Source organism: Aulostomus chinensis, chromosome 3 (genome assembly GCF_037954235.1).
Source record: "Aulostomus chinensis isolate RoL2024-O1b breed Wild chromosome 3, RoL_Achi_v1.0, whole genome shotgun sequence".
NCBI classification, from domain to species: Eukaryota; Metazoa; Chordata; class Actinopteri; order Syngnathiformes; family Aulostomidae; genus Aulostomus; species Aulostomus chinensis.
In genome coordinates this window covers 14630015-14654379 of record NC_141322.1, presented here as the reverse complement: position 1 = coordinate 14654379, position 24365 = coordinate 14630015, and the positions used below count along the sequence as shown (strand labels likewise).

Below are 24365 nucleotides of genomic sequence, written 5' to 3'. Positions count from 1 at the left end.
GTAGGAATTTTTCAACAAGTCATCAATCAGAGGGACCCACAGAGTCTATATTGCGCTGTTCAAAATCTGAAGAGGACACCTTCTAGTTTGTTCAAAAGAATTTATTCAGATTAACAGGAAATAATACAGAGCTCTGGAGATCGTCTTCCCCTATCCTGGAGTCAGCATACACAGAGGCGTCGTCCCTGGCGTTGGGGCAAGAAGTCCAACGATCTAACTATCTCTCCAGGTTTATGTGTTACAAGGAGGTGCTTACGTGATCGCTTCTGGGTGCAAGTGTGTATTTTTGATCTTCGTGTTATTTTGCAGAATCTTCTGTCTGACCGCGTGCCAGCACCATCTGTTCCCATCGTAGACTTCTTGTTGCATCTGTGAAGATCAAAACTTCATGCTACTGTAGAAATTCTGTGGACTCTGTTCTGACTTAATTAGCTTGAGGGAGTGATGCTAGCCATGAGCTACACTCCTGCTATTCCCTGTTGTGACCTTTTCACCTGTGTCCACTCTTATACAATCTGGTCTGTGCTTCACTGCCTTGTGTTTCCTGCCCTCTATTTTAAGTAAATATATGTATAAATTTAACTACAGTTTAAGCAAATATATGTATGGATTAATCTACAGTTTAAGCAAATATATAAATAAATTTATCTACTCTAGTTACCGAAGGGTCGCTTGTTCGATCCTCACTTCCCCCGGTGACCATGTGGACATATCCTTGAGGAAGATACTGAACCCCTAATTGCCCCTGATGGCCCTGCAACGGACCCGCGACAGGTCCAGTGTGAATCTCTCTCTCTCTCTCTCGCCCAATTTCAGCTGGGATAAGACAGCCCCCCCCAACACACACGCACACTGTGTGACAATGGAGTATTAGTATTAAAGACTGAAATTGTAGTTAATATTTATAACTATAAAATATGTTGCTGTCCCTTAGCGATTTTGTGCTTTTATTTTGAAAACCGAGCTTTTATTTTTATGTTAACCAAAGCGCGGATAAACCAGCAGCTAGCTAGATGTTGACCTCCATGTAAGCATAGAAATTCCTTGGTGGAACGTAGGGTAGACTTGTTTTGTTCGACCGTCTGCAGTTGTAGATGTATGGTAACTAATTCTCACGTCACCGTCTTGGATTCCGCTTTTTCACATACCACCACGCACACTGGCACGCTACTTTAGCTGGGGGTTAGCTAGATTAGCTTTAACTAGCTATGTTGTTAGCTTGAAACTCGGGGTAGTTGTGACGCTTATGAGAGTTTGACCACCTCACCAAGCCGATGTTTTGGTTTGACTAAAAAATGTATAGGTAATAATATAACGGAATCTTTAATGAAAGAACCACATGAATCGACCCAGAAAGAGCCAGATTTTGCTATGGTAAAGTATATATATCGTATTTGTAGGGTAATGGTAGCAGTCGGTCCCATGGTGTAATGGTTAGCACTCTGGACTTTGAATCCAGCGATCCGAGTTCAAATCTCGGTGGGACCTCATCCTTTTGCACATGATACCGATATGAAAGCCTTCAAAAAATTGCTAAATGACATACCAGTAACAGTCTCTAGAAGGCAGCTGTGGCAGAATTACATTTTAAACTCTTCTGCAGTCAATGCCCATTGTCCATGTGGTGGGGGTGTGATCAAGGATTATGACCTGATAAAGCCAATGTGCAAACTATATCTTTATATATATATATATATACGTATATATATATATACGTATATATATATACGTATATGTGTGTGTGTGTGTGTGTGTGTATATATATATATATACATACATATGTATATATACACGTATATATATACACACACACACATATATATGTATATATATACGTATATATGTATATATATGTGTATATATATGTATATATATGTATATATATATATATCCCGATCTGGAAAAAAATAAGCAAAATTTGTTGATAATGAAACATATAAATTGTTTTATTTTACCATTTTAATTTCCTGTCAAATATGACATACACAGCTCTCATACACCTCAGAGACCTAAAATATATTACTTCTTTTACATACAAATCCGTTATGAAAAATAATAGTTGTGATGAAGTCATCCACAGTTTGGTTTATAGAAAATGCAACAACAACAAAACAAAAAGAAAAAAATGGCAACTCTGTATTGATTTAAAAAAAAAGCAACAATAACCCTGGAAATATCTTTACATAAAACTCTTTGGCTTGAAGAGAAACTTGATTCTTAATTTATAATACGTTTGTTGTTACCAAAGACCTTGGCTAAAGAGTGATGTGTTTGTACATGTAGCCATGTATTTGGCAATTCAGTGGCCTGGAGAAATTGATGTCCTTTCTGGCTCTGTTATAGATCACATTTGTGGACTGTTTTCTCTCACTTTTCTTTGATTCCATAATATTTTTTTAGCGCCACGAAGGCTCGCTTTTCTTATTTATAGCTTCAAGTTCTGTCCACTATCCATCCGTTATTTTGAGTCTTGTAAGTAGCTTCAAACCACTTTTGTATTATAAAGTGTTTGACCCATTTTTTTCTGCTTATCACGTAACCAGGATTACATTTATAGCTCTGTGGCGTTGAGAACAAAATGCTTTCTGTCAAAAATGTTTGCAACCACAGAGTTCAAATGTTGTCAAAATAAACCCTCTCAAACTTCATGACGTCTCCCATTTAATCACTTACTTAATTCTTTCTCACATTTGCTCAGTAAAACGCTGCCCACCCTAAAAGCTCAACTTCACCCAGTCAATGTAGTTAGCCTTACAAGTTCTCAGAGTTATGGGTCTTGAACTGACAAAGACACCACCCCAACCCTGCTTGGTGACTCCAGAATGCAGAAAACATGGCTTCTTAATTCAGGAATTACAAAGAAATCATGTCAGTGTTTTTGTGACAGCGAGACATTGAAAGTATTTGAAAGGCAAATTCCAAGTTTTTGGGTGACGTAAGGCTTTCCAACACAACTTTTACATGCAACCACATCACTTGCTTTTGTGTCTAATTAAACTGTACCTTCAAATGTAAAAGAACTTTAATAACAATGTGTGCTAAATTGCTCTGTCTCATGCGGTTTGTAAAGTTTGTGAAATGTTGATAACATTGCACAAATAAATTGACAACTGTCAAAATACGCATTTCTTTAAATCTCATTTGGCAATTGTTAGGTCAGTCTTTGGCTTATAAAATATGTTTGCTTTGGAAGCTAAACTACTGAAATAGAAAGTGAAATAACTTGAGATGTCAGAGTTCTATTCCCTTATAAAAACAGTCACGCAGCTCAGCACAAAAGTAGCTACAGACACACTTCACTAAAAATATGTCAGATTCATAAGAAACGTCCCCTTGATCCCAGTGGTACAGAGCCGAGCTCATCTGCGTAGCTGCGGTCCCAGCATCACCTTGTTGATAAAGTTGACGATAGCCACAGCTGGTTGCTCAGGATCCATCTCTGCAAAGAGGTGACACACATTCTCCGTCGCACTGCCTGTCCTCCTGGCCACAAAACCAAACATCCTGCAGCAAAATTTAGACAGGAGGTCAAAAGGCAAGATGATGTTGTGCCATGATGTTTGAATCACCATTATGATAGCGATTAATTGCCATGCAGATTAGCAAAGAAGAACACGCTCTGACACAAGCACTTACTTGCATGACGCGCTATCACAATTAGTCCACCTGAATCGCGGGCACACAGACAGAGACACAGGCAGAGTGCAGGAATGAATGAATAATGAGGAAATGGCGACTGCCTGACAAGACTTGCAACAGATATCTAAAAAGCAGACTCTCAAACAGAACTTATATTTCAGAAAATATAAGTCAAGACAAAAAGTGTTGGTGCGGCGGCAGCAGCAAGCACACAGATGCTACCTGCAGTAACACGGTCAGCACATTTTTACTCTCTGCATGTTAAATGGCCCACCTCTTGTCTTGGGGGTCAAGACTGCTGAAAGTCACACTGCTGATTGGGTAGTGCCTCCTGAAAAATAGCCTGAACATAAACAATCATATGAGTCTTGTGAACTACCACACTCTACATCAGAAGTTTTACAAAATTAAGATCCGGCATGTCTTCCCACTGAACTGAAAGTGTAATGCTGTGGCGAACAAATAAGATTATAGTGTCTTATAGATACCTTCTTTGGCTATCTGTTAGAGTGATGCCCTGAGTAGACACTTTGAAGTGAACCACCGTTGCTACTGGACGAGGGCTCAAAGCCAGAGTACATTTGGTTGCCTTGGAAACTGCCTCAGGACCAGTCAACGATTCAGTTTCCACAGAATTCAGGTAGAGCACGTTGCAAGCTTGGCAATCAGAGAGATAACAAAACATTATATTACATTTCATTGTGAGCTGGCAACAATAAGGCTTGATCGGCTCCTGTTGGTCAAAAGGAAGAACTGCAACTATTGCGCAGTTGGAAGTGGAAGTGTGAGAGCTACCTGCTCCCTGCTTGAGGAGGTCGGCGGCAGTGCTTGTGCTTGTTGCACTCTGCATCTCCTGAAGCTCCCCAACCAGATCTGAAAGATTCAGTCCTCAGTTACATCACAGCACTTTAATAAATTATAGACGATCAAGTCTGCAACTGTTGAGATAACCCACAGCTGTTCCAATAGTACCTAGAAGTTGTTGTTTTTTTTTTGTGTGTGTAAAATATGAATATGAAGTGAAGTGAAGTGAGTGAAGTATGAGTAGAGATAATAGATACCTTTTTCTGGGATGCGAAGGGGACATGGCAGCGAGATGGGTGTGATTGAATGTTGGTACACCAGCGCAGATAAACTTCCTGATGAATAAACAGAAGGAGAAACAAGATAAGAAAGATTAGAGATTGAGAAGAGATACGAGAATCATCATAAATTTGTGAAACATCTCTCTGCAGTTGTATTTGTCTAGCACATAACTGACCGAAGTAGGACTCGTTCTGACAGCCCTTGATCTTCACTCCCCGTGGCCCGGTCTCGATGAGGAAGTGTCTCACCAGCTGTTCCAGAGGATCCCCTGGGAAACAGGAGAGGAAGGCGGGAAGGAGAGCGGGTGAGGAAGAAAAATAGCTGCTACTCCCAAACATTACAAAAACAGTTCATAGACGTATCATATCAATTTTCACTGTCCGTTGCTGTCAAGAACATTTATGTTTTTCAGTTCACACATGATTCCAATGCCTAGAAAAACAAAGTATAAGAATTCCGGAAGCGCATGAAAAATTATACACTGAAGCTGTTTAAACATTAATCTTGAAAGGGTTATTTCCATTAATTTGAGAATTTACTGGCATAATATGTTTCCTCACTAAAATAACAAAAATGTAGTCTAATTTCTTGAGTACTGCCATTACTAAAAGTATTTCCATCAATTTTCAAACCCAAACAAGGCTGTCACTTTAATCCAGGTGATCACCCATCAGTGGCGTCTGAGTCCCTCTGCACATGCGTCTGGTGAACTGCCAGAAGCTGTCATAAATGTACTTTTTTGAGTCAAATGTGTACAATGCAAATGGTTGATAACTGGAAAAAATGATTTCCGTCATCAGACAGCCGGATCTTAAAGAGCAGCTCAGATCATTGCCACAGTAGTTATTAAGCAACTGTATTACACCCCATGGACTGCATCTGTGTACAAATAACAATGGATACCTTTGCTACCTGTCATGTTAGCATTAGGAGGAGGGGTGGCAACTTTGAGAGCCAGGCCATAGGCCCCCTGGAAGGAGTTACTGTCTCTGATGAGGAAAGTCCCTGGGTCCTTGTCCTTCAACACTGCAATGGCTATGGCACAGAACAAAGACAGGGCTGAGGTGTTAATCAGTACTTGCAGTTACTCTCATGAACTACATTAAACTCTCACCTTGGTCTCTGGAGATGCCTGGTTTGTACCAGTATTTGGAACTGTCCTGGACAAACTTTGCATTGACCCTGACGTCTGCCTCCCCTCCACAGCTCGCCTGAGCAGATGCTCGCCTCTGCTCTCCTCCAGATGGGAGGAAAGCCACGTGGTGGGTGGGGGAAGGAGCTGAGGAGGCTCGCAGAAGAGAGGAGTGTCCATTGAGGGATCCTAGCGTTGATGAAAGGCGTTTCTTCTCTGGGAGTGGAGGCTGAATGGCGGGAATAGTAACTGCAGTGTACCCAGTATACGGGACATGGGGGACATTTAATAAAGGGTAATAATATGATGCTAAGGGAAAGGTTGGTGTATGATATCCATCAGGCACAGGTGATGGTGGTTTGGCTTCAGTTAAGCTGTCTCTATCCAGAATCCGTCTCTGTCTTGTTGGGTCTGTAACCAATGAGGAGCGCTGAGGAGAAGACTGAGGGTCTGGGGAGTCGATGGGAGAATTCGGGGAAGTGTTGGAAGGGCTACAGGAGAGACAGGTTGAAGGGTTCATGGATACACCTTTGCTGCTGTCCGCTAGAGAGTCAGCAGGAAGGGTCGTACCATTGAGTTGCACTTGGACTGGACTGATAATAATGGTGGCAGGATTGGGAGGGTCCACCAGGCCAGTGCCCTGGACATTTCCCATGATCTTGGCTTCTCCAGGCTTTCCATCAGAGGTCAAATACTGAGAAGGTTCACTCAATGGTTGTGCGGAGTTTCTGGATATGTTGGAACTTTGGGTTTGTGTTTCTGTTGGTACTTGTTGAATTGTTTCTTTGTTATTTGTATTTGATTCCAGAGGCATTTCTTGACTTTGTTGAGTGATATCAGTGGTTACACTAAGGAAAAGCCAAAGTATAGAAAAATTACAATCGCCTAAACATTTGGAGAAATTAAATTTCATTTCAACATAAGGAGTTGGAAAAAAAGAATCACCCACCTGTCTTCAGTGTGTGTGGGGCTGCTGCCACCAATAAGTGTGTAGTCATGATCAGAGTCGTGCCCGAGGGTGCTTGCTCGGTCATTTGAGTCAGATGGACTCTCTGAACCCTGAGACACATCTTCCTCCACACCAGTTTTAGTTGTTTCCACTTTGACAAATAAGATAAAAAAGGAATAAAGATAGAATATCAGGAAAATGGACAATACAAGATGCAATCAAGCACAGTATTTTCATTTAAAAGATAATCCTGGCTGAAGCCTATCCTCATTTACCTTTGTGATGCTCACTGTTCTGTTGGTCTCTGGCTCCTGGTGGGGTCTCTGGCATCCTCCCTCTCCCAGGAGAAGGACTGCTTGCAGGCAGAGGAGAGGCGGACCCAGAGTGGTATCCTGAGGCAAAACTCCGGCTCTCGTGGCTCTCAACTGGAGAGGACTGATAGGGAGAGCAGGGGCAAGAGTGGCGGGGAGCTGGAGGGGTGTGGTAGCCGCTGCTAGTTCCATCCCGAATGTCCATAAGAGACTGGGGGCTGGGATAGCTTTGGTGAGGTCCTAGGACAAATCTAGGCTGCTCTGGACCCTTATCCAAAGTGGCAGCGTGGCACATGTGAAATGCTGGCATGGCTGATTTGCACTGCCAGAACTCTGCGTCTCTTGCCACCCCCCATGGATTTTCACTTTCCCATGGTGGAGGTGCTTCTCTGGTTCGTTGTATCCCTGCCCCTGGGTCTGGATATAGTGGATGGAATGATCTGACTGAGGCTGACTGGTGCTCTCGCCTGCTGCAGCATTCCGGGCAAGGACAACCAGAGGATGGAGCTGGAGAGCCGAAGAACATTTCCCTGTAGGGGCTGGAGGGCAGCGATTGGTGGGCAAGATGGGAGGACGGGGCATGGCTGGAATAAGGGAAGATGTGGCATTCTTCTCCAGTGCAGAGTCGGTTGGAGACTGGGAGGGTGTGACTGTGTGGGTGGGTGAGTTCAGGAGTGGAATAAGGGAAGTAAGGCCTGTGGAGACAGGGCAGAGGTGGAGCTGGACGTTCCCATGGTAACTCAGGCAAAGGATGGGAGCTATGGCGATGGCAGAGTTCCATATGAGCCAAATGAGGTGGAGGAGACACAGATTTGGATGGTAAGGCAGGCAGTGTTTGACTTTTTGGATGTTTTTTAACACTGTTGCAACGTCCAAGACAGTGACCATTAGAGAAGCAGGGCTCTCGCTCCCTCACCGTGTCCCCACACCTCCCACCCACTCGACCACAACATGAGTGCTCTCGCCTCAGACCACCTGGACTTGATGGATCGCCATCATCTAAAATCTCGGTCTCTCTATCTCTTTCGCCCCCTTGTGGATTCTCTCTTGTATCGTTTTCTTCTGCCTTCCTTGCTGAACAGTCAGATTTTTCTCTTTCGGACTGAGCAGTGGAGGGAGACAGTTCCTCCACATGAACAGAGGAGCGACTGGACTCAGAGATGTGGGGCTGGCTGGGAACTTGTGACTTCACTGTCGGGCTGCTGGTGAGGCAACCGCTGGGTAATGCTGCTGAGGCAGTTGAGCCGGGTCCACGTCTCTTCCTCACCTGGGCATACAGGCTGCCATCCAGTGGACCCCTCGTATGAGAAATATCTGGTGGAAATGAGGCGGGAAGTATGATTTTATTTTTAGTTTGTTAAAATAAATCTTAGGCATGTGCACACACAGTTTTTAACATTCTTACTGTCCATGCTGTCTTGGTGGTGCAAGTTAAAATTCTCATAAGAATCCCATCTGACCACAGGATCTGAAGTGTTGTAGTCTACTTTGATGGAGTCATCCGTCTTGCGGTATTCATGGACTTCGAAAGCAGACATTTTGATGAGAAGCACGTGAAAAAGTTAAAAAAAAAGTATACAAGAGATTACAGTAGATGCATGAAAAGCACGAAAGTGACAGACAGACAATAATATTCACCTTTCATTTTTTCCGGCCCACTGGAGAAGATAAACTCCACTGTAGCATCAGGAGGGAACCTGTCATCTACAGAAAGATGAACATAAAGGTAATGTCTAAAATTTCACCATAATGGCAGTGAGTGATAAAAGCATTGAGTGAAAAATTTGGCGTGTGAAGTTAAAATAGCAAAATCATAAATACTGACAGAAGAAATAAATAAAAAGCTTCAGTAAACAGAACATAACAAGACCTGTTTCATCTTTTCTACTTTCCCTGCATGAGTGTGGGTGATATAATTTATACATTTGCATGCATCAGCAAGCATTCAGCTGTCATGAGACTGTTGTTTACTGAGCTAAGCTTTTCTGTTTTCTCTTAACTCATGCTGTCATTTGCTGTTTGTACTAAAACATACCAGCACTGATCTGAAATACAAGTTAGTCTTTTATTAAATACTTGTCAAAATAACATGAGGCAGCGGGGGGATTGCCATTGGTTCATTTATTATATAACAAATTAAAAACTATGTAGTTATAGTGTAATCTCAGCACTCCTACAGGGGTACACTACATGGCTTTCAGCCTTCTCCCTTCTTTCAGGCTCTTTTGATTGTCCAAAAACTGAAAATTACTCCTATTTGGTCTCTATGCCATTCCAATAAACTATTAAACTGGTGTTTTTATACCGGAGCAGCCGAGGTCTAGTTCACTCTTGCCAAACCACAGCTGGGCTCCGTGAACGGTGCAAGTGTGGAACTGGATCCTGAAGACCACTTCTCTCTCTGCGGCTCGGCTCCGTCGATGGTAGCACTTCACCTGAGATTGTTGACAGAGTGATGGGCAGATATGACGGTTCATAGGGTCTTGCCATTGAAAAACTCTTGGCAACCACAAGAGATGGTTGTAAATTAAATTTCCATCTGCTTTTTTATAGTGTTTTATTGTTTGATCATGTGCCTCTCGTGCGTGTTGTCGCTGTGGCAACCGAGTACCCTATGAGATAAATAAAGAACCTACACGTATTGCAGAGCCATAAAAGGCTTTTGAATGTTTTCAGCCTCTCAAAGATAAGTGCAACCAGTGTTTAAATGATTAATCACAAATAATGATTGTTAGTTTCGGTTAAAGAAAAATTAAAAAAAAAATGTAGAGGTGACACTTCATCCAAAAGCGTTTACTGTATATTTTTGTGGTATTGCACAAAAGGGTGTCACAAAGATGATTTGTTTCACTGCTGTATCACTTCTTTGTGACTCCAGAATGCAGAAAGAGCCAGCCATGTATGTAAAGAAAGTTAAAAAAAAACAAAATCTTGATGAGCTCAAGCTATATATTTTGGAGTACTTGAAAGATGAAATACACTATTTTGGTGATGAAAAGGCTACAATAAATAAAATTTGGTGCAGTGATTGACTGCATTTGTATGGATATTAATAGGATTTAAAGCAAATTGACATTTTCTCACCATGATGTCTCCCTTTAATAACAATGCTGGTTCCATAGTCACACACACCTTCCTTGCTCTGGAACTCTGGGGATCGCTAGATACACCCACCGCGCGCGCGCACACACACACACACACACACACACACACACACACACACACACACACACACACACACACACACACACACACACACACACACACACACACACACACACACAAAATAAAAAACCTGGCACTTTAGTTTAAAACATACATAAAACCAGTCCAGACATGTTTCAGCTGGGTAAAACAGAGTTAAACAAACATTAACTTTAATATAAGCACAGATCAGCCTGCACCTAAACAGAGACGGTGGTGTGTGTATAGTCAACCTCTGTCAAAAGAGACAATGTAACGGGGAGAGTTATGTGTGTGAGGTTTAGCGGCACAGCTGGATGGCATCTGGACTGTGTACTCACTAGACGCCTGAGGTGTAGACCAGCTGTAGGGACTGATAGATCTTGAGGAACGGGTAGAAACCTGCAGGTTCATAGCAACAGGAAGACTTCATTTTCATATTTGCAACACTTTTATGATATAATATCAGTTTATATAAAACTGACCTCCTCCTGCCTGAAAGTTGGGTAGCGAGGGTATAAGGACCTGGTGGAGGAACAGAGGGCTGCTGTTCATTTTGATGGTACCTGACAGCAGACCACCGAAGTAGTAGATGTACCTGGAGGGGAGAGATGAGGCGACAGAGGTGATCACACCAGACTTGGAGGATTTACAGTTAGGGATCAAATATGTAGATGTGTGTGTGTGTGTGTGTGTGTGTGTGTGTGTGTGTGTGTGTGTGTGTGTGTGTGTGTGTGTGCGCGCGTGCATGTGTGTGTGTGCGCGCGTGCATGTGTGTGTGTGTGTGTGTGTGTGTGTGTGTCCCACCTGTTCTGAGATGGCTGCAGGGAGGAGGAAACTTTGTCTTCACAGAACTTTCTCATGGCCAGTGTGGTGAGAGCCTGGTCCGCCCTGTGGACACGCAACCAGAATATCAACACATGTTTTACGACAGCATTTACCATGTCGGCATAAATTCACATGTAAAGAGGAAGAATTTATCGAAGAGATTCATCCTCTCAGTTGATCCTCCTCCTCTACTCAGACACGTGCAGCCCTCAGCTCAGGTCTACCAATGAGTATTCATGTCCTAACACGCACATCTTTGATAAATGCAGTTTATATCGTGAATCTGAAATCTTGCTTTCCTAAATTGTCACTGGCGTTTTTAGTTACAGTTAAGGAGCGTCATGGGGGCTTAAAATCATGCGGGCAGGAAGTAGTTTCATTTTGTCTCTGCTATAGTGCAGGACAACATGTAGATCAGTCCGAGACACACTGTTCCATCTTGCAGACATATTTAAAGCTTGTATAAAATCATGGCTTATAGAACAGCAGATTCTTTGTCCCTACTATTATTTTTTTGCCAAGCCATGGTTAAATAAAGTTACTCTGTCCAGTGGAACAGTGTACATCAGACCTTCTTCAGGTTCGCCTTAGTTTCAGGTTTTAATTTTACACCAGTTCTTTAAGGACAGTTTTAAGGTGAATGTGGCTTCCTCACTAAGATCTGTTGAATCAATAATGCTGCACATTACCCAGCTGATATCTTGCTGTAGTGCATGTAGGCAGCCACGATGACACCCGTCTTGCCTTTGTTTCCCTGGTAGAACATTGATCAAAGAGACTGTGAGATTGTTTTGTTTGCACCGCTTTCAATTTTTCATCCACTCCGGTTGCACAGACCTTGCAGTGGAGGACCACTACGTTATGTGGATCAGCGGTCAGCCAGGTCTCCATGGCCTTACACACAGCGCAGATCCTGTCCAGCGGTGGAGCGTGAAGATCAGGCCAGCCGAAATCCTGCACCTGAACCGCAGGGGAGGCATGTGATGAAAAATATGGTTTTCGATCTTTCCAGAAACTTTAAACATGGAATGTATTTGCCTGCTGATTAATTGTGCTTTACCCTGAGCAAAATATTTCTAACATAAATCACACCTTTGGGTTCAGCCGGCAGATGTCATGTCTCTTCTCAGATAAATTCAGGAGCTGAAAGAAAGAAGAAAAACAAGTTTAGCAAGCAAATCAAAGGAAAAGTATAGGAATGAGAGAATGTCTCGATTAATAGAGTTTTTGATAGTTATAGAAACTAGTCAATAAAACCTCTTTTTTATGTTTTCATGAATCTTTTAACTGTCACATCCAATTTTGACTTTTTTTTCAGGTTTCGGAGTCAAATGTAGTTTTACTGTATTGTTATTAGTTTTCGTGACTGACCAGGAACTTGTCTTGGTGCTTGGATTTCAGCATGGATGCCACTTCCTGTAGATTCCTGCGATATCGCATTTCCTCCAGGTGTGGCAGGAAGAAGACTGAGATGATCCTCTCCGTGATATAGGTGAGGTCAAAGTCGTAGTGGCACTCCATCACATGCTCCATCATTTGTTCCCCACTTTTGCGCCTGAACATTGGCCAAAAAGTTAATTGTTACTGATTGACTGTGTGAATCTATTTCACACAACAAATGTTATCTATTCGTGTTTACAGTACTTTTGAATGGATCCTCTTTTCTTCACTGACACAGATTTAGTGGAGATGAGCTAGGAAGCAAACAGAGGAGGAATCGTGGTAAAGAAGTTCTTCGTCAACTAATTCTAGACAGAAGATGTGCAAACATACCTGGTCTGGTGTTGAGGGGCAGGTGGGAGACACCTGGAAGAGAGAGGGGGCTGGAATCACGTGACTATACAGACTCTTAACCTCAGTGGGAGTAGAGGTGCACCTGAACTCACTGACGCAAACTTATAACACAGTCTGCATAAAATCCAACATATGAACAGGTACTTTTGCTGCAAATATCACTCATATCTAAATACATCTGGTACGTACTAGTAAAAAGTTTTTTTGTTTTTTTTTAGAGGAACACGTGGGCTGCTTTCTATGTTCTTTTTCTTTTACTTGAGTACGTTTTTGAGCCAGTAAAGCTTCCACAGTCACAGGTTTTGGAGAGGAGCCACCTAGAAATAAATAAGCACTGATGTCCGTCTTTTGACCAGTCATGTGATGATGATAATAATAATAATAATAATAATGATAATAATAATGATAATAATACCAATGATAATAATAACAATAACAACAATAATAATAATAATAATGATAAAAAATAATAATATGGCGAAAACTCAGAACACAAAGCAACTTGTGCAGTCATGCTATATTTTATTTGTAGAAATCTTTTTTAATTCAAAACCACATCTCAAAGTGCGAGCAACCATCTAGTCTGGACAAATAATCCAATTTTTTTCTTTCTGTCACTAGCTTGCACACAGTTAAAAATAACCTAATTGTACTTGCACTTAAGTAATATTTGCAAAGTACTTTTTTTTTTTTTTTTTTAGTTTTATAGTTTAACATTTAACCTTGAGAAGGTTTCTCAAATGTTAATCTTAATGTTTTTTAGGTACAGAACAGACTGTAGATTTTCAGTACTCAGTAATGGGTCTGAATTTCTCCAAAAAGGCTCATGTAATTTTTCTTAGAAACTGATGAAACCGGAGGAAATATGAAGATAAAATAGTCCCGGATCTGCCCCAGAACTGAACAGTAACCCCTGCACCGACCATCCACCAACTTTAATGAAAATCTGCCTCATAGTTCCTGCTGACTGACAGACAGATAAAGGGCACTGCAAACACAAGTCTTTAGGGGAGGTCACATGCCAAGTGATGTGTCGGTTAAGAGGAGAGGAGGGGATGGAGGGATGGTGGGTGGAGAGATGAGGGGGACACTGACAGAACGTAGTAGCTCTCCTGTCATCTGCAGCATCTTGTTTCAACAAGAAGCCGTCAGCACAGATTTGGCTGCTCACTTGACGGTTTGTGACACATTCACCAACTGGTACACAAAGACTGACACACACACCAGAACAGAGCAACAATATATACTGAGTACTTAGTGCTTAATCATTGATTATTGTATTATCATTGTATTGACTTGTGCTGAGGAGACAGTTGATTCTCAAAGGCATTTGGTAATTGGTGATGATTGATTGTATTTCTTTGGTGAATAATGAAGGAGCAGATCAAGTTGACTGCAGGAAGACATGTGGCACACAATCCTTGTTTTCAGTCAATGAGTCAAAACTTAACCAAACACACAAATACACACAAAGTCACTCAAAGGCTGCAACCACTTTTCCACACATGGACCTGGGCTCTCTCTGTGCTCTTGACCTCTATCTTTACTCATGAATGATAGTTGACTTTAAAGAGGGAGAATCTACTCGAGGCTGCAGCCATCCTGAGGGAAAGTCATGTGATGTTTCACTGATTCATATTTTGGTCTCGTAAGATGAAATTGTTTAAATGGAAACTAATCCTTCCACAAACAGCAAGGAGGAAACACCCAGTCACATTGATAACTGCTCTTTACAACAGCAAATGAGCTACAGAAAGAAAGGAAACATTCAGTGCCACTGCGCAGCTAACTGTAAACCTTGAGTTTAGCTGCTGCGCAGCTAACTGTAAACCTTGACAGGTGATACCATGTCACCTCTGAACCTCTGAACTGAAGTGATTGACAGCTGACTTGCCCTCTGTCGCTGGTGGATGGCTGAGTGCTGACACATGTCAAGCAACAGGTTAACAAGTCGTACAAGTCTGACACTCACACATGAAATGAAGTGATAACGGTGACTGAGCAGAAATACACTCATTATAGTCGCAGTTCCCTCAACGCACACGCCTCCACAACACTCCTCAAACACTCATCACACACATTTACACTCAGTATCACCTCGGAAAATGAAATCAAAGTCCTTGTACAAGTGGCATAAACCCAAATCACAGTCTAATTAGTGAACACAGGACTCACACTGACAGAAAGTTTTGGAGAGTGACAGAAAGAAGCATGTGATCCAGGGAGGAATGAGTGTAAGAAGGAGAGAAGGGGAAAAGAGCTGAGAAAGGCATGCTGTAATTGGTTAGTGCATGGCAGAAGGAAGTCAAGAGAATTAGCTACCGCTGAACTGAGAGATGAAGTCAGTGCGAGATTATTGTCAAGCAGGTCTGAACACCAGAATCAGTCAGCGTGCCAATCAGTTCTTCTCTCGTTCCGCTACAGCCCCAGTATACGATGTGTACAAGGATAGAGCACAAACACAGCATAAAAGTTAGAGAAGGAAATGAGAGGACATGGAGATTTAGCCAGAAGGGGAAAACGCTTCCCCTTAATAGGTTTAATAATGGTAGTTAAGAGGATAAAGTGGTCTGCACCAGGAAGGAACAGTAGGAGGCAGACACAACATACTGGTGTATACCCCACACGCACACGCACGTAACACACACACAAAAGAAGAGCATGCTGGACCTGCAGGCGGAGAGCACTGACATGCAGCATACAGGCAGATGAGGAGGACAGTCGAATCAACAGGAAGCAATTTGCAACAGGATGTCAGCGCTGGTCAACACAGGTTCACTCGTCTACAAACATGCTGAGTGTATCCACGTGTCTTTGGTGGCTCTGCCAGCTGCAGGGTCTTCATTAATGCATGTGGACTGTATGTTGGAGCCAGTGGGAGCTGAGCCATCTGGTTCAGTTTGTCATGTTCATCAGTTAGCTTTTACTGAGGCGCCAATGACAGCACTCGATCCGGCCCGAAGGGAACGACTGGCTGTCTGTCAGTGGAGCTGCTCGCTTTGGTGCCTCAGTTCGACTCATTAATCAAGTGGCACGTTGTTTTTTTGAGCTAAAAAGGCAAATATTTGCAGACCAGTTTTGATATTTGTCATGTTTATGAATTAGCTTTTATCGCCTCACATATTACTCATATATATGGGCAGGCAGGGGTGAAATTAACTTACCAATAGGTTTTCAGGAGCCTGTTATCACCCATTCAGCAGCAGGGGCTTGTTTTTGACTTCCATAATGTTTTAATCTATGCAGATGTAACAGTCAAATTAGAGCTGCAGTTAAAAAGGAATGAGTCCTAAAACCTGAAAACAAGTTAGTCGAGTGTTGGCTCCCTTGTTTGAAGCTTAAAGAGGTTTTTGAACAGGATTTTGGAAGAAGGTTGAATCAGGTCTGCAGTTAGCACACGCTTAAGATATTTGAACTTCAGTGATTACCAGAGTTGTGTTTTTTGAAGCTTTTATGTGTCTCAGGCAGCTGCTAACAGGTGGCTAAATGAGATGACATAGGTTGTCCTGGACAGCGAGCTGTAGTGATGTGTCCGTCGCATAGGTCGCTCATATCCTAACATTAGCTTTGTGCTTCTGGTGACTGTATTTACACGACAGCAGTGATCATTTGTTTGCCTCACAACTTTTTCTGTAATAACCCATCTAATTGTTTTGGCTGAGAGATCCCAGGGGATGCCACTCTGGGTTTGCCTCCAAAAATAGGCTACATCCTAGTGGACAGAGAATAGCAGGAGGAAAATATGGAGAACTTTTGGGAGACACTACTGGTGATTCCTCTCATGCAGCTTTTATGACCCCGAGAGGAAAGTGCAATTAATGCTCCACACAAAACCCCAGAGGAGTACCTAGATGGCTGTTAAAGGGCAAGACTTGCCTAAGAGGACATCAGCAGGCATGCTATTCCTCAGTTGGCCATTTCCTGCATTTTTATTGATTGTCTGGCTGCCTGATGGTGACATTTTTATAATTTATTTTTGTGCTACATACATGAATGTGATATAAGTCTTAATTGGTGAACTTATGCGGTGCAGGTGGAGGGATTTCTTCCCCACTGGATAGAGACAGACCAGCTGTTTCCCCCTTTTCCTCATCTCTTTGCTAAGCTTAGATAAACTAGACTAAGCTAAGCTGCTGGCTCCAGTTTCATAGAGAACTAACAGAAAAGCATCAGTCCTCCCTTTTCATTCTGGGCAAGAAGGCAATAACACTTAACTAACATAATGTCAAACTGCTCCTCTGGCTCTGGGAAATAGTGGTGGGAATATTTTTGTCTCTGTGACACACAGTAAAAGCATGTCCTGTCAGATGACAGATTAATCAACATTAATTGGAGCCGCACATTAAACCTCCGCTGGATCAGCCATAAGCGTTTTCCTGTTAGATAATCCCTCCACTTCTGCACACATCATTGCCATTTCACTGTCACATCTTGAATTGTCACTCCTATATTCCAGGGAGAGGAAATCCAACACAGAGATCAGCTGGAGCAGCTGAGTCATTTATGGGGAAACGTGCATGTTTGAGACGCGGGCGTTGCTTCGGCCTGCCATCCACGAGGAGCTCCTTTCATCCTGACAGTCAACTCAGAGCCGACATCACACTTTGCAGCGGGAGAAGTGAGTAAGCCTTCCCATTTGGAACTGGAGAAGCAAAAATAACTGCGGCTTATTCCAAATTCCATAGTCTCACAAAAGATCCACTAAAATAAAACCTCCGGCCTTTTTTTTTAACAGCAGAGAGACAGTTTAGGAGTGGCTGTGATGTAGAGGCTTCACATTAAAGGATGACATCTCTTTCCCCTCTCATTATCGCTCTGACTCTCTCTCAGCTTTGATCACTCATTTCTCTACTTCCTACCCCCTGCAGTCTGTCACTCCCCTCTGCTTCCCCTTCTTTCTCTCACTCTCTGGCCTCAGGACAGGATGACCACCATCATCATCCCCTGAAAAAACAACATCAGATGACAAAGGACACCTTGATGGACATCACGCATAGCTGGGTGAAGCCTCTGACTGGCCTGGAGAAGATGTAGAGCAAGTCTCTAAGCATATAACAGACAGAGCTTAGAGGGAAGACTTGAGGAGGAAAGAGTAGACAGAGAGATGAAGGCAAAAAGCGAGAGTGAGCGCTGGATGGGAGAGACAAGTCAACAGCTGAACATGCCTCCTGACCACTGACAGAGCACTGAGATGTCACACAGCTATTTTGATCAGGATCCTTATTTTAGACCACACCACCCTCACAACACTTAAAGGCTCATGTCACCTTTTTGTTCCTCAATCAAATCCTTTCTTTTCTTCCCTGCAGCAGCAGCAGCAGTGAGGTTTTCAGGTGTTGACATCTACCACATGTGCATCAATACACAAGCACACAGATAAAATGCAATAGAGTTGTGAAGGACTGAGTGCTAAAATGTGGAGATAAGATAAGTTTGTATTGATGACCGTCCAGCTCCCTCATTTTTAAAGCCAGCAGGTTTTTCATAAAATGTCTGAAATAAAGTCTGTACTCAATACGAGCTATTCTAACATTTTGTTCTGTGGGATGAAATATACCAGTGAATGCATTTCTCACAAATTTGAAGTGTTTGTCTGTGTGTCTTAAAGATGCAAGTTGCTGACGAGTGGCTGAACAAGACAAGATGTTGCAGATATCTAACAATTTCACACAAAGACAGAGGAAAGATGGAGCTTTGTGGTGGGGATAAAGAAGTCACATGTCCATGGTGTTGTTCAGTCATAGCATAACGGTATCTTTGTACCTCTGTTAAATTATTGCTTCAGAAATCACAAAAGTGGTGTCATTTCTGGAGATTATCTTGCTAAACAAAATGTGCAGGTCTGTGAGTCTTCTGTTTGCCACAGAGCTTATTTTCAACCGCAACAGTTCAATGTAAAAAACCCATTAGCTCAGCTTGAGTGAGCCCATGGTGATGCTAACTTCCAGATTAGCCTATAAAATTACATCACCCCTGCAGCACTCTCTTTCACCTGAAGTTATCATTTTGTGCCTCCGTCTTAAACATGAAAGTCTATACAGGAAGAAGACACATTGGGGGGTTGGTGTATATGTACATATTGGCATAGGGTCTCAGGAAATTAATCCAAATGGGTAAATATAAACACTATGTTCGTGTGTGTGTGTGTGTGTGTGTGTGTGTGTGTGTGTGTGTGTGTGGGTGTGTGTGTGGGTGTGTGTGTGTGTACATAAAGTCATGGTCTCTTTAATATTGATAAGATGAGGAGAGCAGTTAAATCAACCTCAGTAATTATAAGTACACTGTAAAGCTATAAATAGTAATTGCAGCATCTTTTTTCAAGTAACACAGAAGCTCATCCATCTACAAAATCAATTTCCATCCCACTGAGTTTTCTAGTTTTGTTCAGCTACAAGAATGTTGGAGAGCATGTCCAACTGGTTTGCCTGTGGTGAGATAGAAACAATAATATTATGTTGTTGTTGTTTCTTTAAACGTCTTAAAGATAACTAACAAGAACAATGCTCAGAATATTAGAAGAAAAGCGAACCAGCTTGGAAGTTTTAAGGTACAAAGGACACAATAATTGCTACACCAATTCATAAATCAGCATGAAACATTAGCAGAACAGCTGCGGTGTATAGGCAGCTTGTCCCCATCTGTATATCACTAGGCAACATTAGGATAGCAGATGTATAGATAGAGAGAAAGAGTGAGTGAGATAAAGAGAGAGAGCAAGAGAGGGAGAGTTGCAGATGTTGCAAATACCATTAAAAAGTAGATGTTGTGAATTCCTTTAGTAGTATTAAAAATTAAAATCAATGTATTTTTTTGTAGGTCACAGCAAGAGTCTCTTCTTCATTTTCTGAGCTTGCCTTAATCACAGTAAATCAAATCCTCTTTCCGGGTAAAGCAAAAACACTCTGGCTGCGGTTTTAATGAGATAATATGCACAATCACATGCTGCATTATCAGAGCAAACGCCGTGAAGAGGCTTATAGGTTAGTCTGCTACTCAGAGAAAAGAACACATAGTAAATTTCACAAGCATATTAAAAGTCAAGACTGACATGAAAAAACTAAATATAAAACAGCGCAGTGTGTGTTTTTACCTCTCAACAAGCAGCTTCAGTCTTTCCCCCCCGCCTCTGAGCAGTCCTGTCTGTAGACTGTGATACACAACCTCCCTCTCCCTCCCTCAAACACACACACACATACACACACATACACAAACTCAGCTCGCTCCCTCTCTCTCTCTCTCTCTCTCTCTCTCCAACTCACTTTACCTCCCCCCTCTCACGACAACACACACATGCACTCTCCCCACTGTGCCAGCAGCACTCACATCATAGCTTCTCCCCTCCCGCTCTGCCTGTGTCATAGGCTACGCACAGAGACTGTAAAGCATGTCAACTGTGTAAGTGCTCTCCCCCTGCACGTGTGCTTACACACACACACACACACACACACACACACACACACACACACACACACACACACACACACACACACACACATCAATATGGCACATGCAGAGACAGGGCAGCACTGCAAAGTTACAGGGTGTCCATGATGTCCAGTGACCTCTCTAGCAGGCTGCAGGCTGAGAGAGAGAGATGACAAGAAGCCTAATAAATGTGGCAGCAGCACAGAGAAACAGTAAGAATACAGTAAATTAAATGGACAGGGACGGAAGGAAACATATACAAAGGGTAACATGTTGACAGTTCTGGAGATAGTTTAAAGTTAGCATGACACAATTGTAAAAGGATTTGAGAATGAGAAAAAAAACACCACATTGAAGATGGAAACTTAAGAGTGTCAGAAAAGTGAGGAATTTCACGGAGATTAAAGGAGAAAAGATGATGACAGTGATGCACAAGAGATGAAACAAGCTAAACAGAACGGAAGCAATATGTTGACATCTCAGAGACGAATACGAGACACAGTAGGAGGGAGGAAGGCCACAATTTGCAGCCTTGAACTAACATCCCCCTTTATTTATGAAGACCCCCAAATGGGAGTGATTAACCAACACACCCACCACACACACACACACACACACACACACACACTCAGTCAACCTCGCCAGCTGCCTCTCCCATATTTGTGGCGGCGCTCCGATCACTCACTGGCAAGCATCTATGGCACTCCTGTTATTTTCTATATTTACCCCCCTCTCCTATCCAGATTGATCAACGTCGTGTGAGATGATGACCACTCTGGTCCAGGCGCCTACCCCTCCTGCAAGTTGTTTTTGGCCATTGCCATAGTGACAGAGAATGAGTACGACAAAAAAAATAATAATCCCATTTTAATGCATGCTGCATGCTGTGAAGGCACAACAGCTGGTAGTGTCCAGTTGTGCACCACGACGGTGTATGTGCGTGTGTGTGTGTGTGTGTGTGTGTGGGGGGGGGGGGGTACAGGATTTGAGGAAAAGCGATGGGTTCCTCTGCATGTTAGAGGGCAAAACGTGCTGGTAGGTGGGATGTGTGTGCTGCAGTGACGTGAGGAGGCACAGTTACAGTGCAGCTCATGAGCTCATTCTGTGGCGTTTGACACTGAGCTGCTGTGAGCTGAGGTCACATGAGGGCAGAGGTGACTGCTGCCAGCGGTTCGACATAAGCTCTGGACAGAGGGGGAGCCTCTGTGTGTGCAAAAATGTCCTTTTGAAATAGAACGGTCCACGTCAAGTCAGAGTCAGACTCTGTACTAAAAACTCATTCTCCTGCATTGCAGCCTGATCTGTTTAAAGGATCATTCCTGCATTTTTAAACCTGAGCCCTATTTTTCCATATTTTTTGGATTCAGATGGCATTACATTCAAATACCAAGAACGCTGAAAATGGCAAAAGTAAAGTAACTCCACAAACGCATTTGTCTGTGCCAGTAAAACATTCAGATTTAGATTTTACCTGACAACATTATGTAAAGGATTCCTGAAGTGAGTGCATGTAAAAGAAGGCTCACTCTGAAATCTGGCTTGGGGGTGAGCTGTAGTGGAAGGACAGCAGTGTGAAAGTGAGTTAGAGTGAGAGGCATCAAGGGAAGAAAACAGAAATTGACAACTAATTGATGCTCCATCCTTGATGATGCAGTCATCAACTATGTTGAGGAGCAGGACCATGGATGTGATGACAACTGTCAGACAAATAAGAGAAGAAATGACAGTATAGAGGTAAAACCAATCATTGAGCTGGCAGTATGTTTCAAGTATTAACGTGGGAGGTCAATCAGAGGAGGGATCATTTCCATAATGTAGTCAGATATTTCTAATAACAATCTGAGCCAGGAGAAAACAAGAACTTTGCCCCCTGGGCAACAATTTCACAGTCGGTATTACGGATGTTCTTACTCACTATTGTACAAATGATTCCAGTCACTCGGTCACTATGAATCATTGAAACTCCAACACGTGAGAAAATATGGCCCCAATCCACCTGTAGCAAAATAATCCTCTCAGGTGTTTTAAATGTATTGCTGCAAATTCTAAAAAGAAACAAATGACAAGATTCTCTTTAAAAACAAGTAAACAAAAAGAATCCTGAAAGACTAGAATTGTTGCAAGGGAAAGATCATTTCAGCTGCTCCAAAAATATCTGTCTTGTTTAAGCTGTCCTGACAGACAGGTCTTTGTCAGGTGCTGTCTCCCTAACGTGTCCTCTCTCATCGTCTGACCCCTACCTCTCAAACAGTCTGCACAGACAGTTTAAAGCTCATTACTGCCCCCTGCTGATTCGCATAGGAACATCCAGCCATCCATCCAGTTTCTTCCACTTATCCTGTTAAGGGTTGCGGGGGGGCTGGAGTCTATCCCAGAAGCCTTCAGGTGAGAGGCGGGGTTCACCCTGGACAGGTCACCAGTCCATCACAGGGCCAACACATAGAGACAGACAACCATTCACACTCACAGTCACACCTACGGTCAATTTAGAGTATCAATCAGCCTCGTCCCCTCTTGATGTCTTTGGACTGTGGGAGGAAGCTGGAGTACCAGAGAGAACCCACACAGGAACAGGGAGAACATGGAGACTCACACAGAAAGATCCTGTGCTGGAGCCGGGGTTCAAACCAAGAACTTTCCTGCTGTGAGGGGACAGTGCGAACCACTGAACCACCGTGCCGCCCCATAGGAGCATCTGAAATCACAATTCTAATCAGTTCTGGATTACTCTCATCGGGTTTAAAATACGTCCCTCTTTAAGAGGCACAAATACTTTACATCAAGCTGTATTACAACGTCAGTTTGATCTACTGAGACTTCATAACTCCGTGGGGTTGCTGCTGTGTGACGTTCCCACACTGAATTACTCATAAGAACCTGGCTGGTTGCAGTTCAGCAGAAGGGGGGGCTTCTTGAACCAGACATCTAGGTCAGTGCACATCCACTCAAAACTGGCATCATATTGCTGCCCAAGAGCCGCTGACACAGGAACGCACTTTGCTCACAAGAGAACGAAAGAGATGCACAGCCTACCTTTACTTCACATGTCTTGTGAACTGCAACCTTGCACTCTGCAAACAACAGAGTGGGCAAAGAGGTGAGGAACATGTTTAACTGTGTATTTGTGTGATCATCTCCTGGCAGGGATGTGAACTCACCCTTGCAGACCACCCCGGGGTTGTCTATCATCTGCTTGCACACATCACACAATCGACCCCTCCTGAAACTCTTCTCTGTGAGGGTGTGGCTCCCTGCTTTGGCTCGCTGCAAAGACACAGGGAATTTGATCATTCGTACAGTTTATTAATAGATTCATACAAGATATTAAATGCCAAACATTCAAGTTGAACATTGCGCTGAATATGTGTGTTTTAGAGTTTGCTTTATTTTGTCGAGGGATCTGATCCACCTGAAATGCTGGACATCTTCAACTGTCATCCAGTGTGGCTGCTGTCAGCATGCACGCATGCGTGCACGCGCACACACACACACACACACACACACACACACACACACACGGCTGATGCCCACCCAACATTCATCCTCCTCCACTACAAACAGCTCTCAGATCACGCCGTGTTTCGAGACATCCTGTTGTCTTGTCTTGTAACTTGTCCTAATTCTGTCTGAGTCAGCTGCTGTGAGGCAGCAGCTGGGAGACGATATAAAAACAGCAAATTTTGAGATGTTTTAAAGTAATTCTTCAACCATCTAGATGTGGAAACATGGATCCATTTTCTTCCGCTTATTCCTATTAAGGGTCACGGGGGGGCTGGAGCCTATCCCAGCGGCTACGGGTGAGAGGTGGGGTTCACCCTGGACAGGTCACCAGTCCATCACAGGACCAACACATAGAGACAGACAACCACACACAGGAACAGGGAGAACATGGAGACTCCACACAGAGAGATCCCGTGCTGGATCCGGGACTCAAACCGAGAACTTTCCTGCTGAGAGGTGACAGTGTGAACCACTGCACCACCGTGCCGCCTACTGCGGAAACAGTAACACATTAATA

At 43.0% G+C, this 24365-nt stretch overlaps 1 protein-coding gene, 1 long non-coding RNA gene and 1 other non-coding gene across 6 annotated transcripts in view; 2 read left to right on the top strand and 1 right to left on the bottom strand.

Annotated features, from left to right (window-relative positions):
• The first annotated feature begins 1416 nt into the window (after window positions 1-1416).
• Window positions 1417-1488, top strand: trnaq-uug (transfer RNA glutamine (anticodon UUG)). Its single transcript has one exon. It is a non-coding gene; the product is annotated as a tRNA-Gln (tRNA).
• A 406-nt stretch (window positions 1489-1894) lies between these two features.
• Window positions 1895-24365, bottom strand: part of LOC147267799 (tensin-2-like) — a 31121-nt gene continuing 8650 nt past the window's right edge. The window contains exons 2-27 of one of the 4 annotated variants that reach the window (XM_086198856.1): window positions 23506-23611; window positions 23381-23418; window positions 12902-12934; window positions 12773-12822; window positions 12500-12683; window positions 12221-12271; window positions 11966-12088; window positions 11818-11882; window positions 11108-11191; window positions 10786-10898; window positions 10642-10702; window positions 10202-10277; window positions 9423-9552; window positions 8756-8821; window positions 8523-8639; window positions 7082-8431; window positions 6807-6957; window positions 5840-6705; window positions 5629-5760; window positions 4901-4993; window positions 4701-4778; window positions 4435-4512; window positions 4128-4296; window positions 3914-3982; window positions 3637-3666; window positions 1895-3504 (exon numbers count right to left, since the gene is read on the bottom strand). In XM_086198856.1, the coding sequence (XP_086054982.1) occupies window positions 3360-3504; window positions 3637-3666; window positions 3914-3982; window positions 4128-4296; window positions 4435-4512; window positions 4701-4778; window positions 4901-4993; window positions 5629-5760; window positions 5840-6705; window positions 6807-6957; window positions 7082-8431; window positions 8523-8639; window positions 8756-8821; window positions 9423-9552; window positions 10202-10277; window positions 10642-10702; window positions 10786-10898; window positions 11108-11191; window positions 11818-11882; window positions 11966-12088; window positions 12221-12271; window positions 12500-12683; window positions 12773-12822; window positions 12902-12934; window positions 23381-23418; window positions 23506-23611 (4458 nt within the window). In that variant the 3' untranslated portion in view covers window positions 1895-3359. Of the gene's footprint in view, window positions 3505-3636; window positions 3667-3913; window positions 3983-4127; window positions 4297-4434; window positions 4513-4700; window positions 4779-4900; window positions 4994-5628; window positions 5761-5839; window positions 6706-6806; window positions 6958-7081; window positions 8432-8522; window positions 8640-8755; window positions 8822-9422; window positions 9553-10201; window positions 10278-10641; window positions 10703-10785; window positions 10899-11107; window positions 11192-11817; window positions 11883-11965; window positions 12089-12220; window positions 12272-12499; window positions 12684-12772; window positions 12823-12901; window positions 12952-20012; window positions 20093-23380; window positions 23419-23505; window positions 23612-24365 lie in introns of those variants that run through there. The other 3 variants (XM_086198857.1, XM_086198859.1, XM_086198858.1) reach the window with 3 other exon arrangements.
• LOC147267800 (uncharacterized) lies at window positions 15570-18054 on the top strand. The gene is made up of 3 exons (XR_015112075.1): window positions 15570-15695; window positions 17379-17540; window positions 17753-18054. It is a non-coding gene; the product is annotated as an uncharacterized LOC147267800 (long non-coding RNA).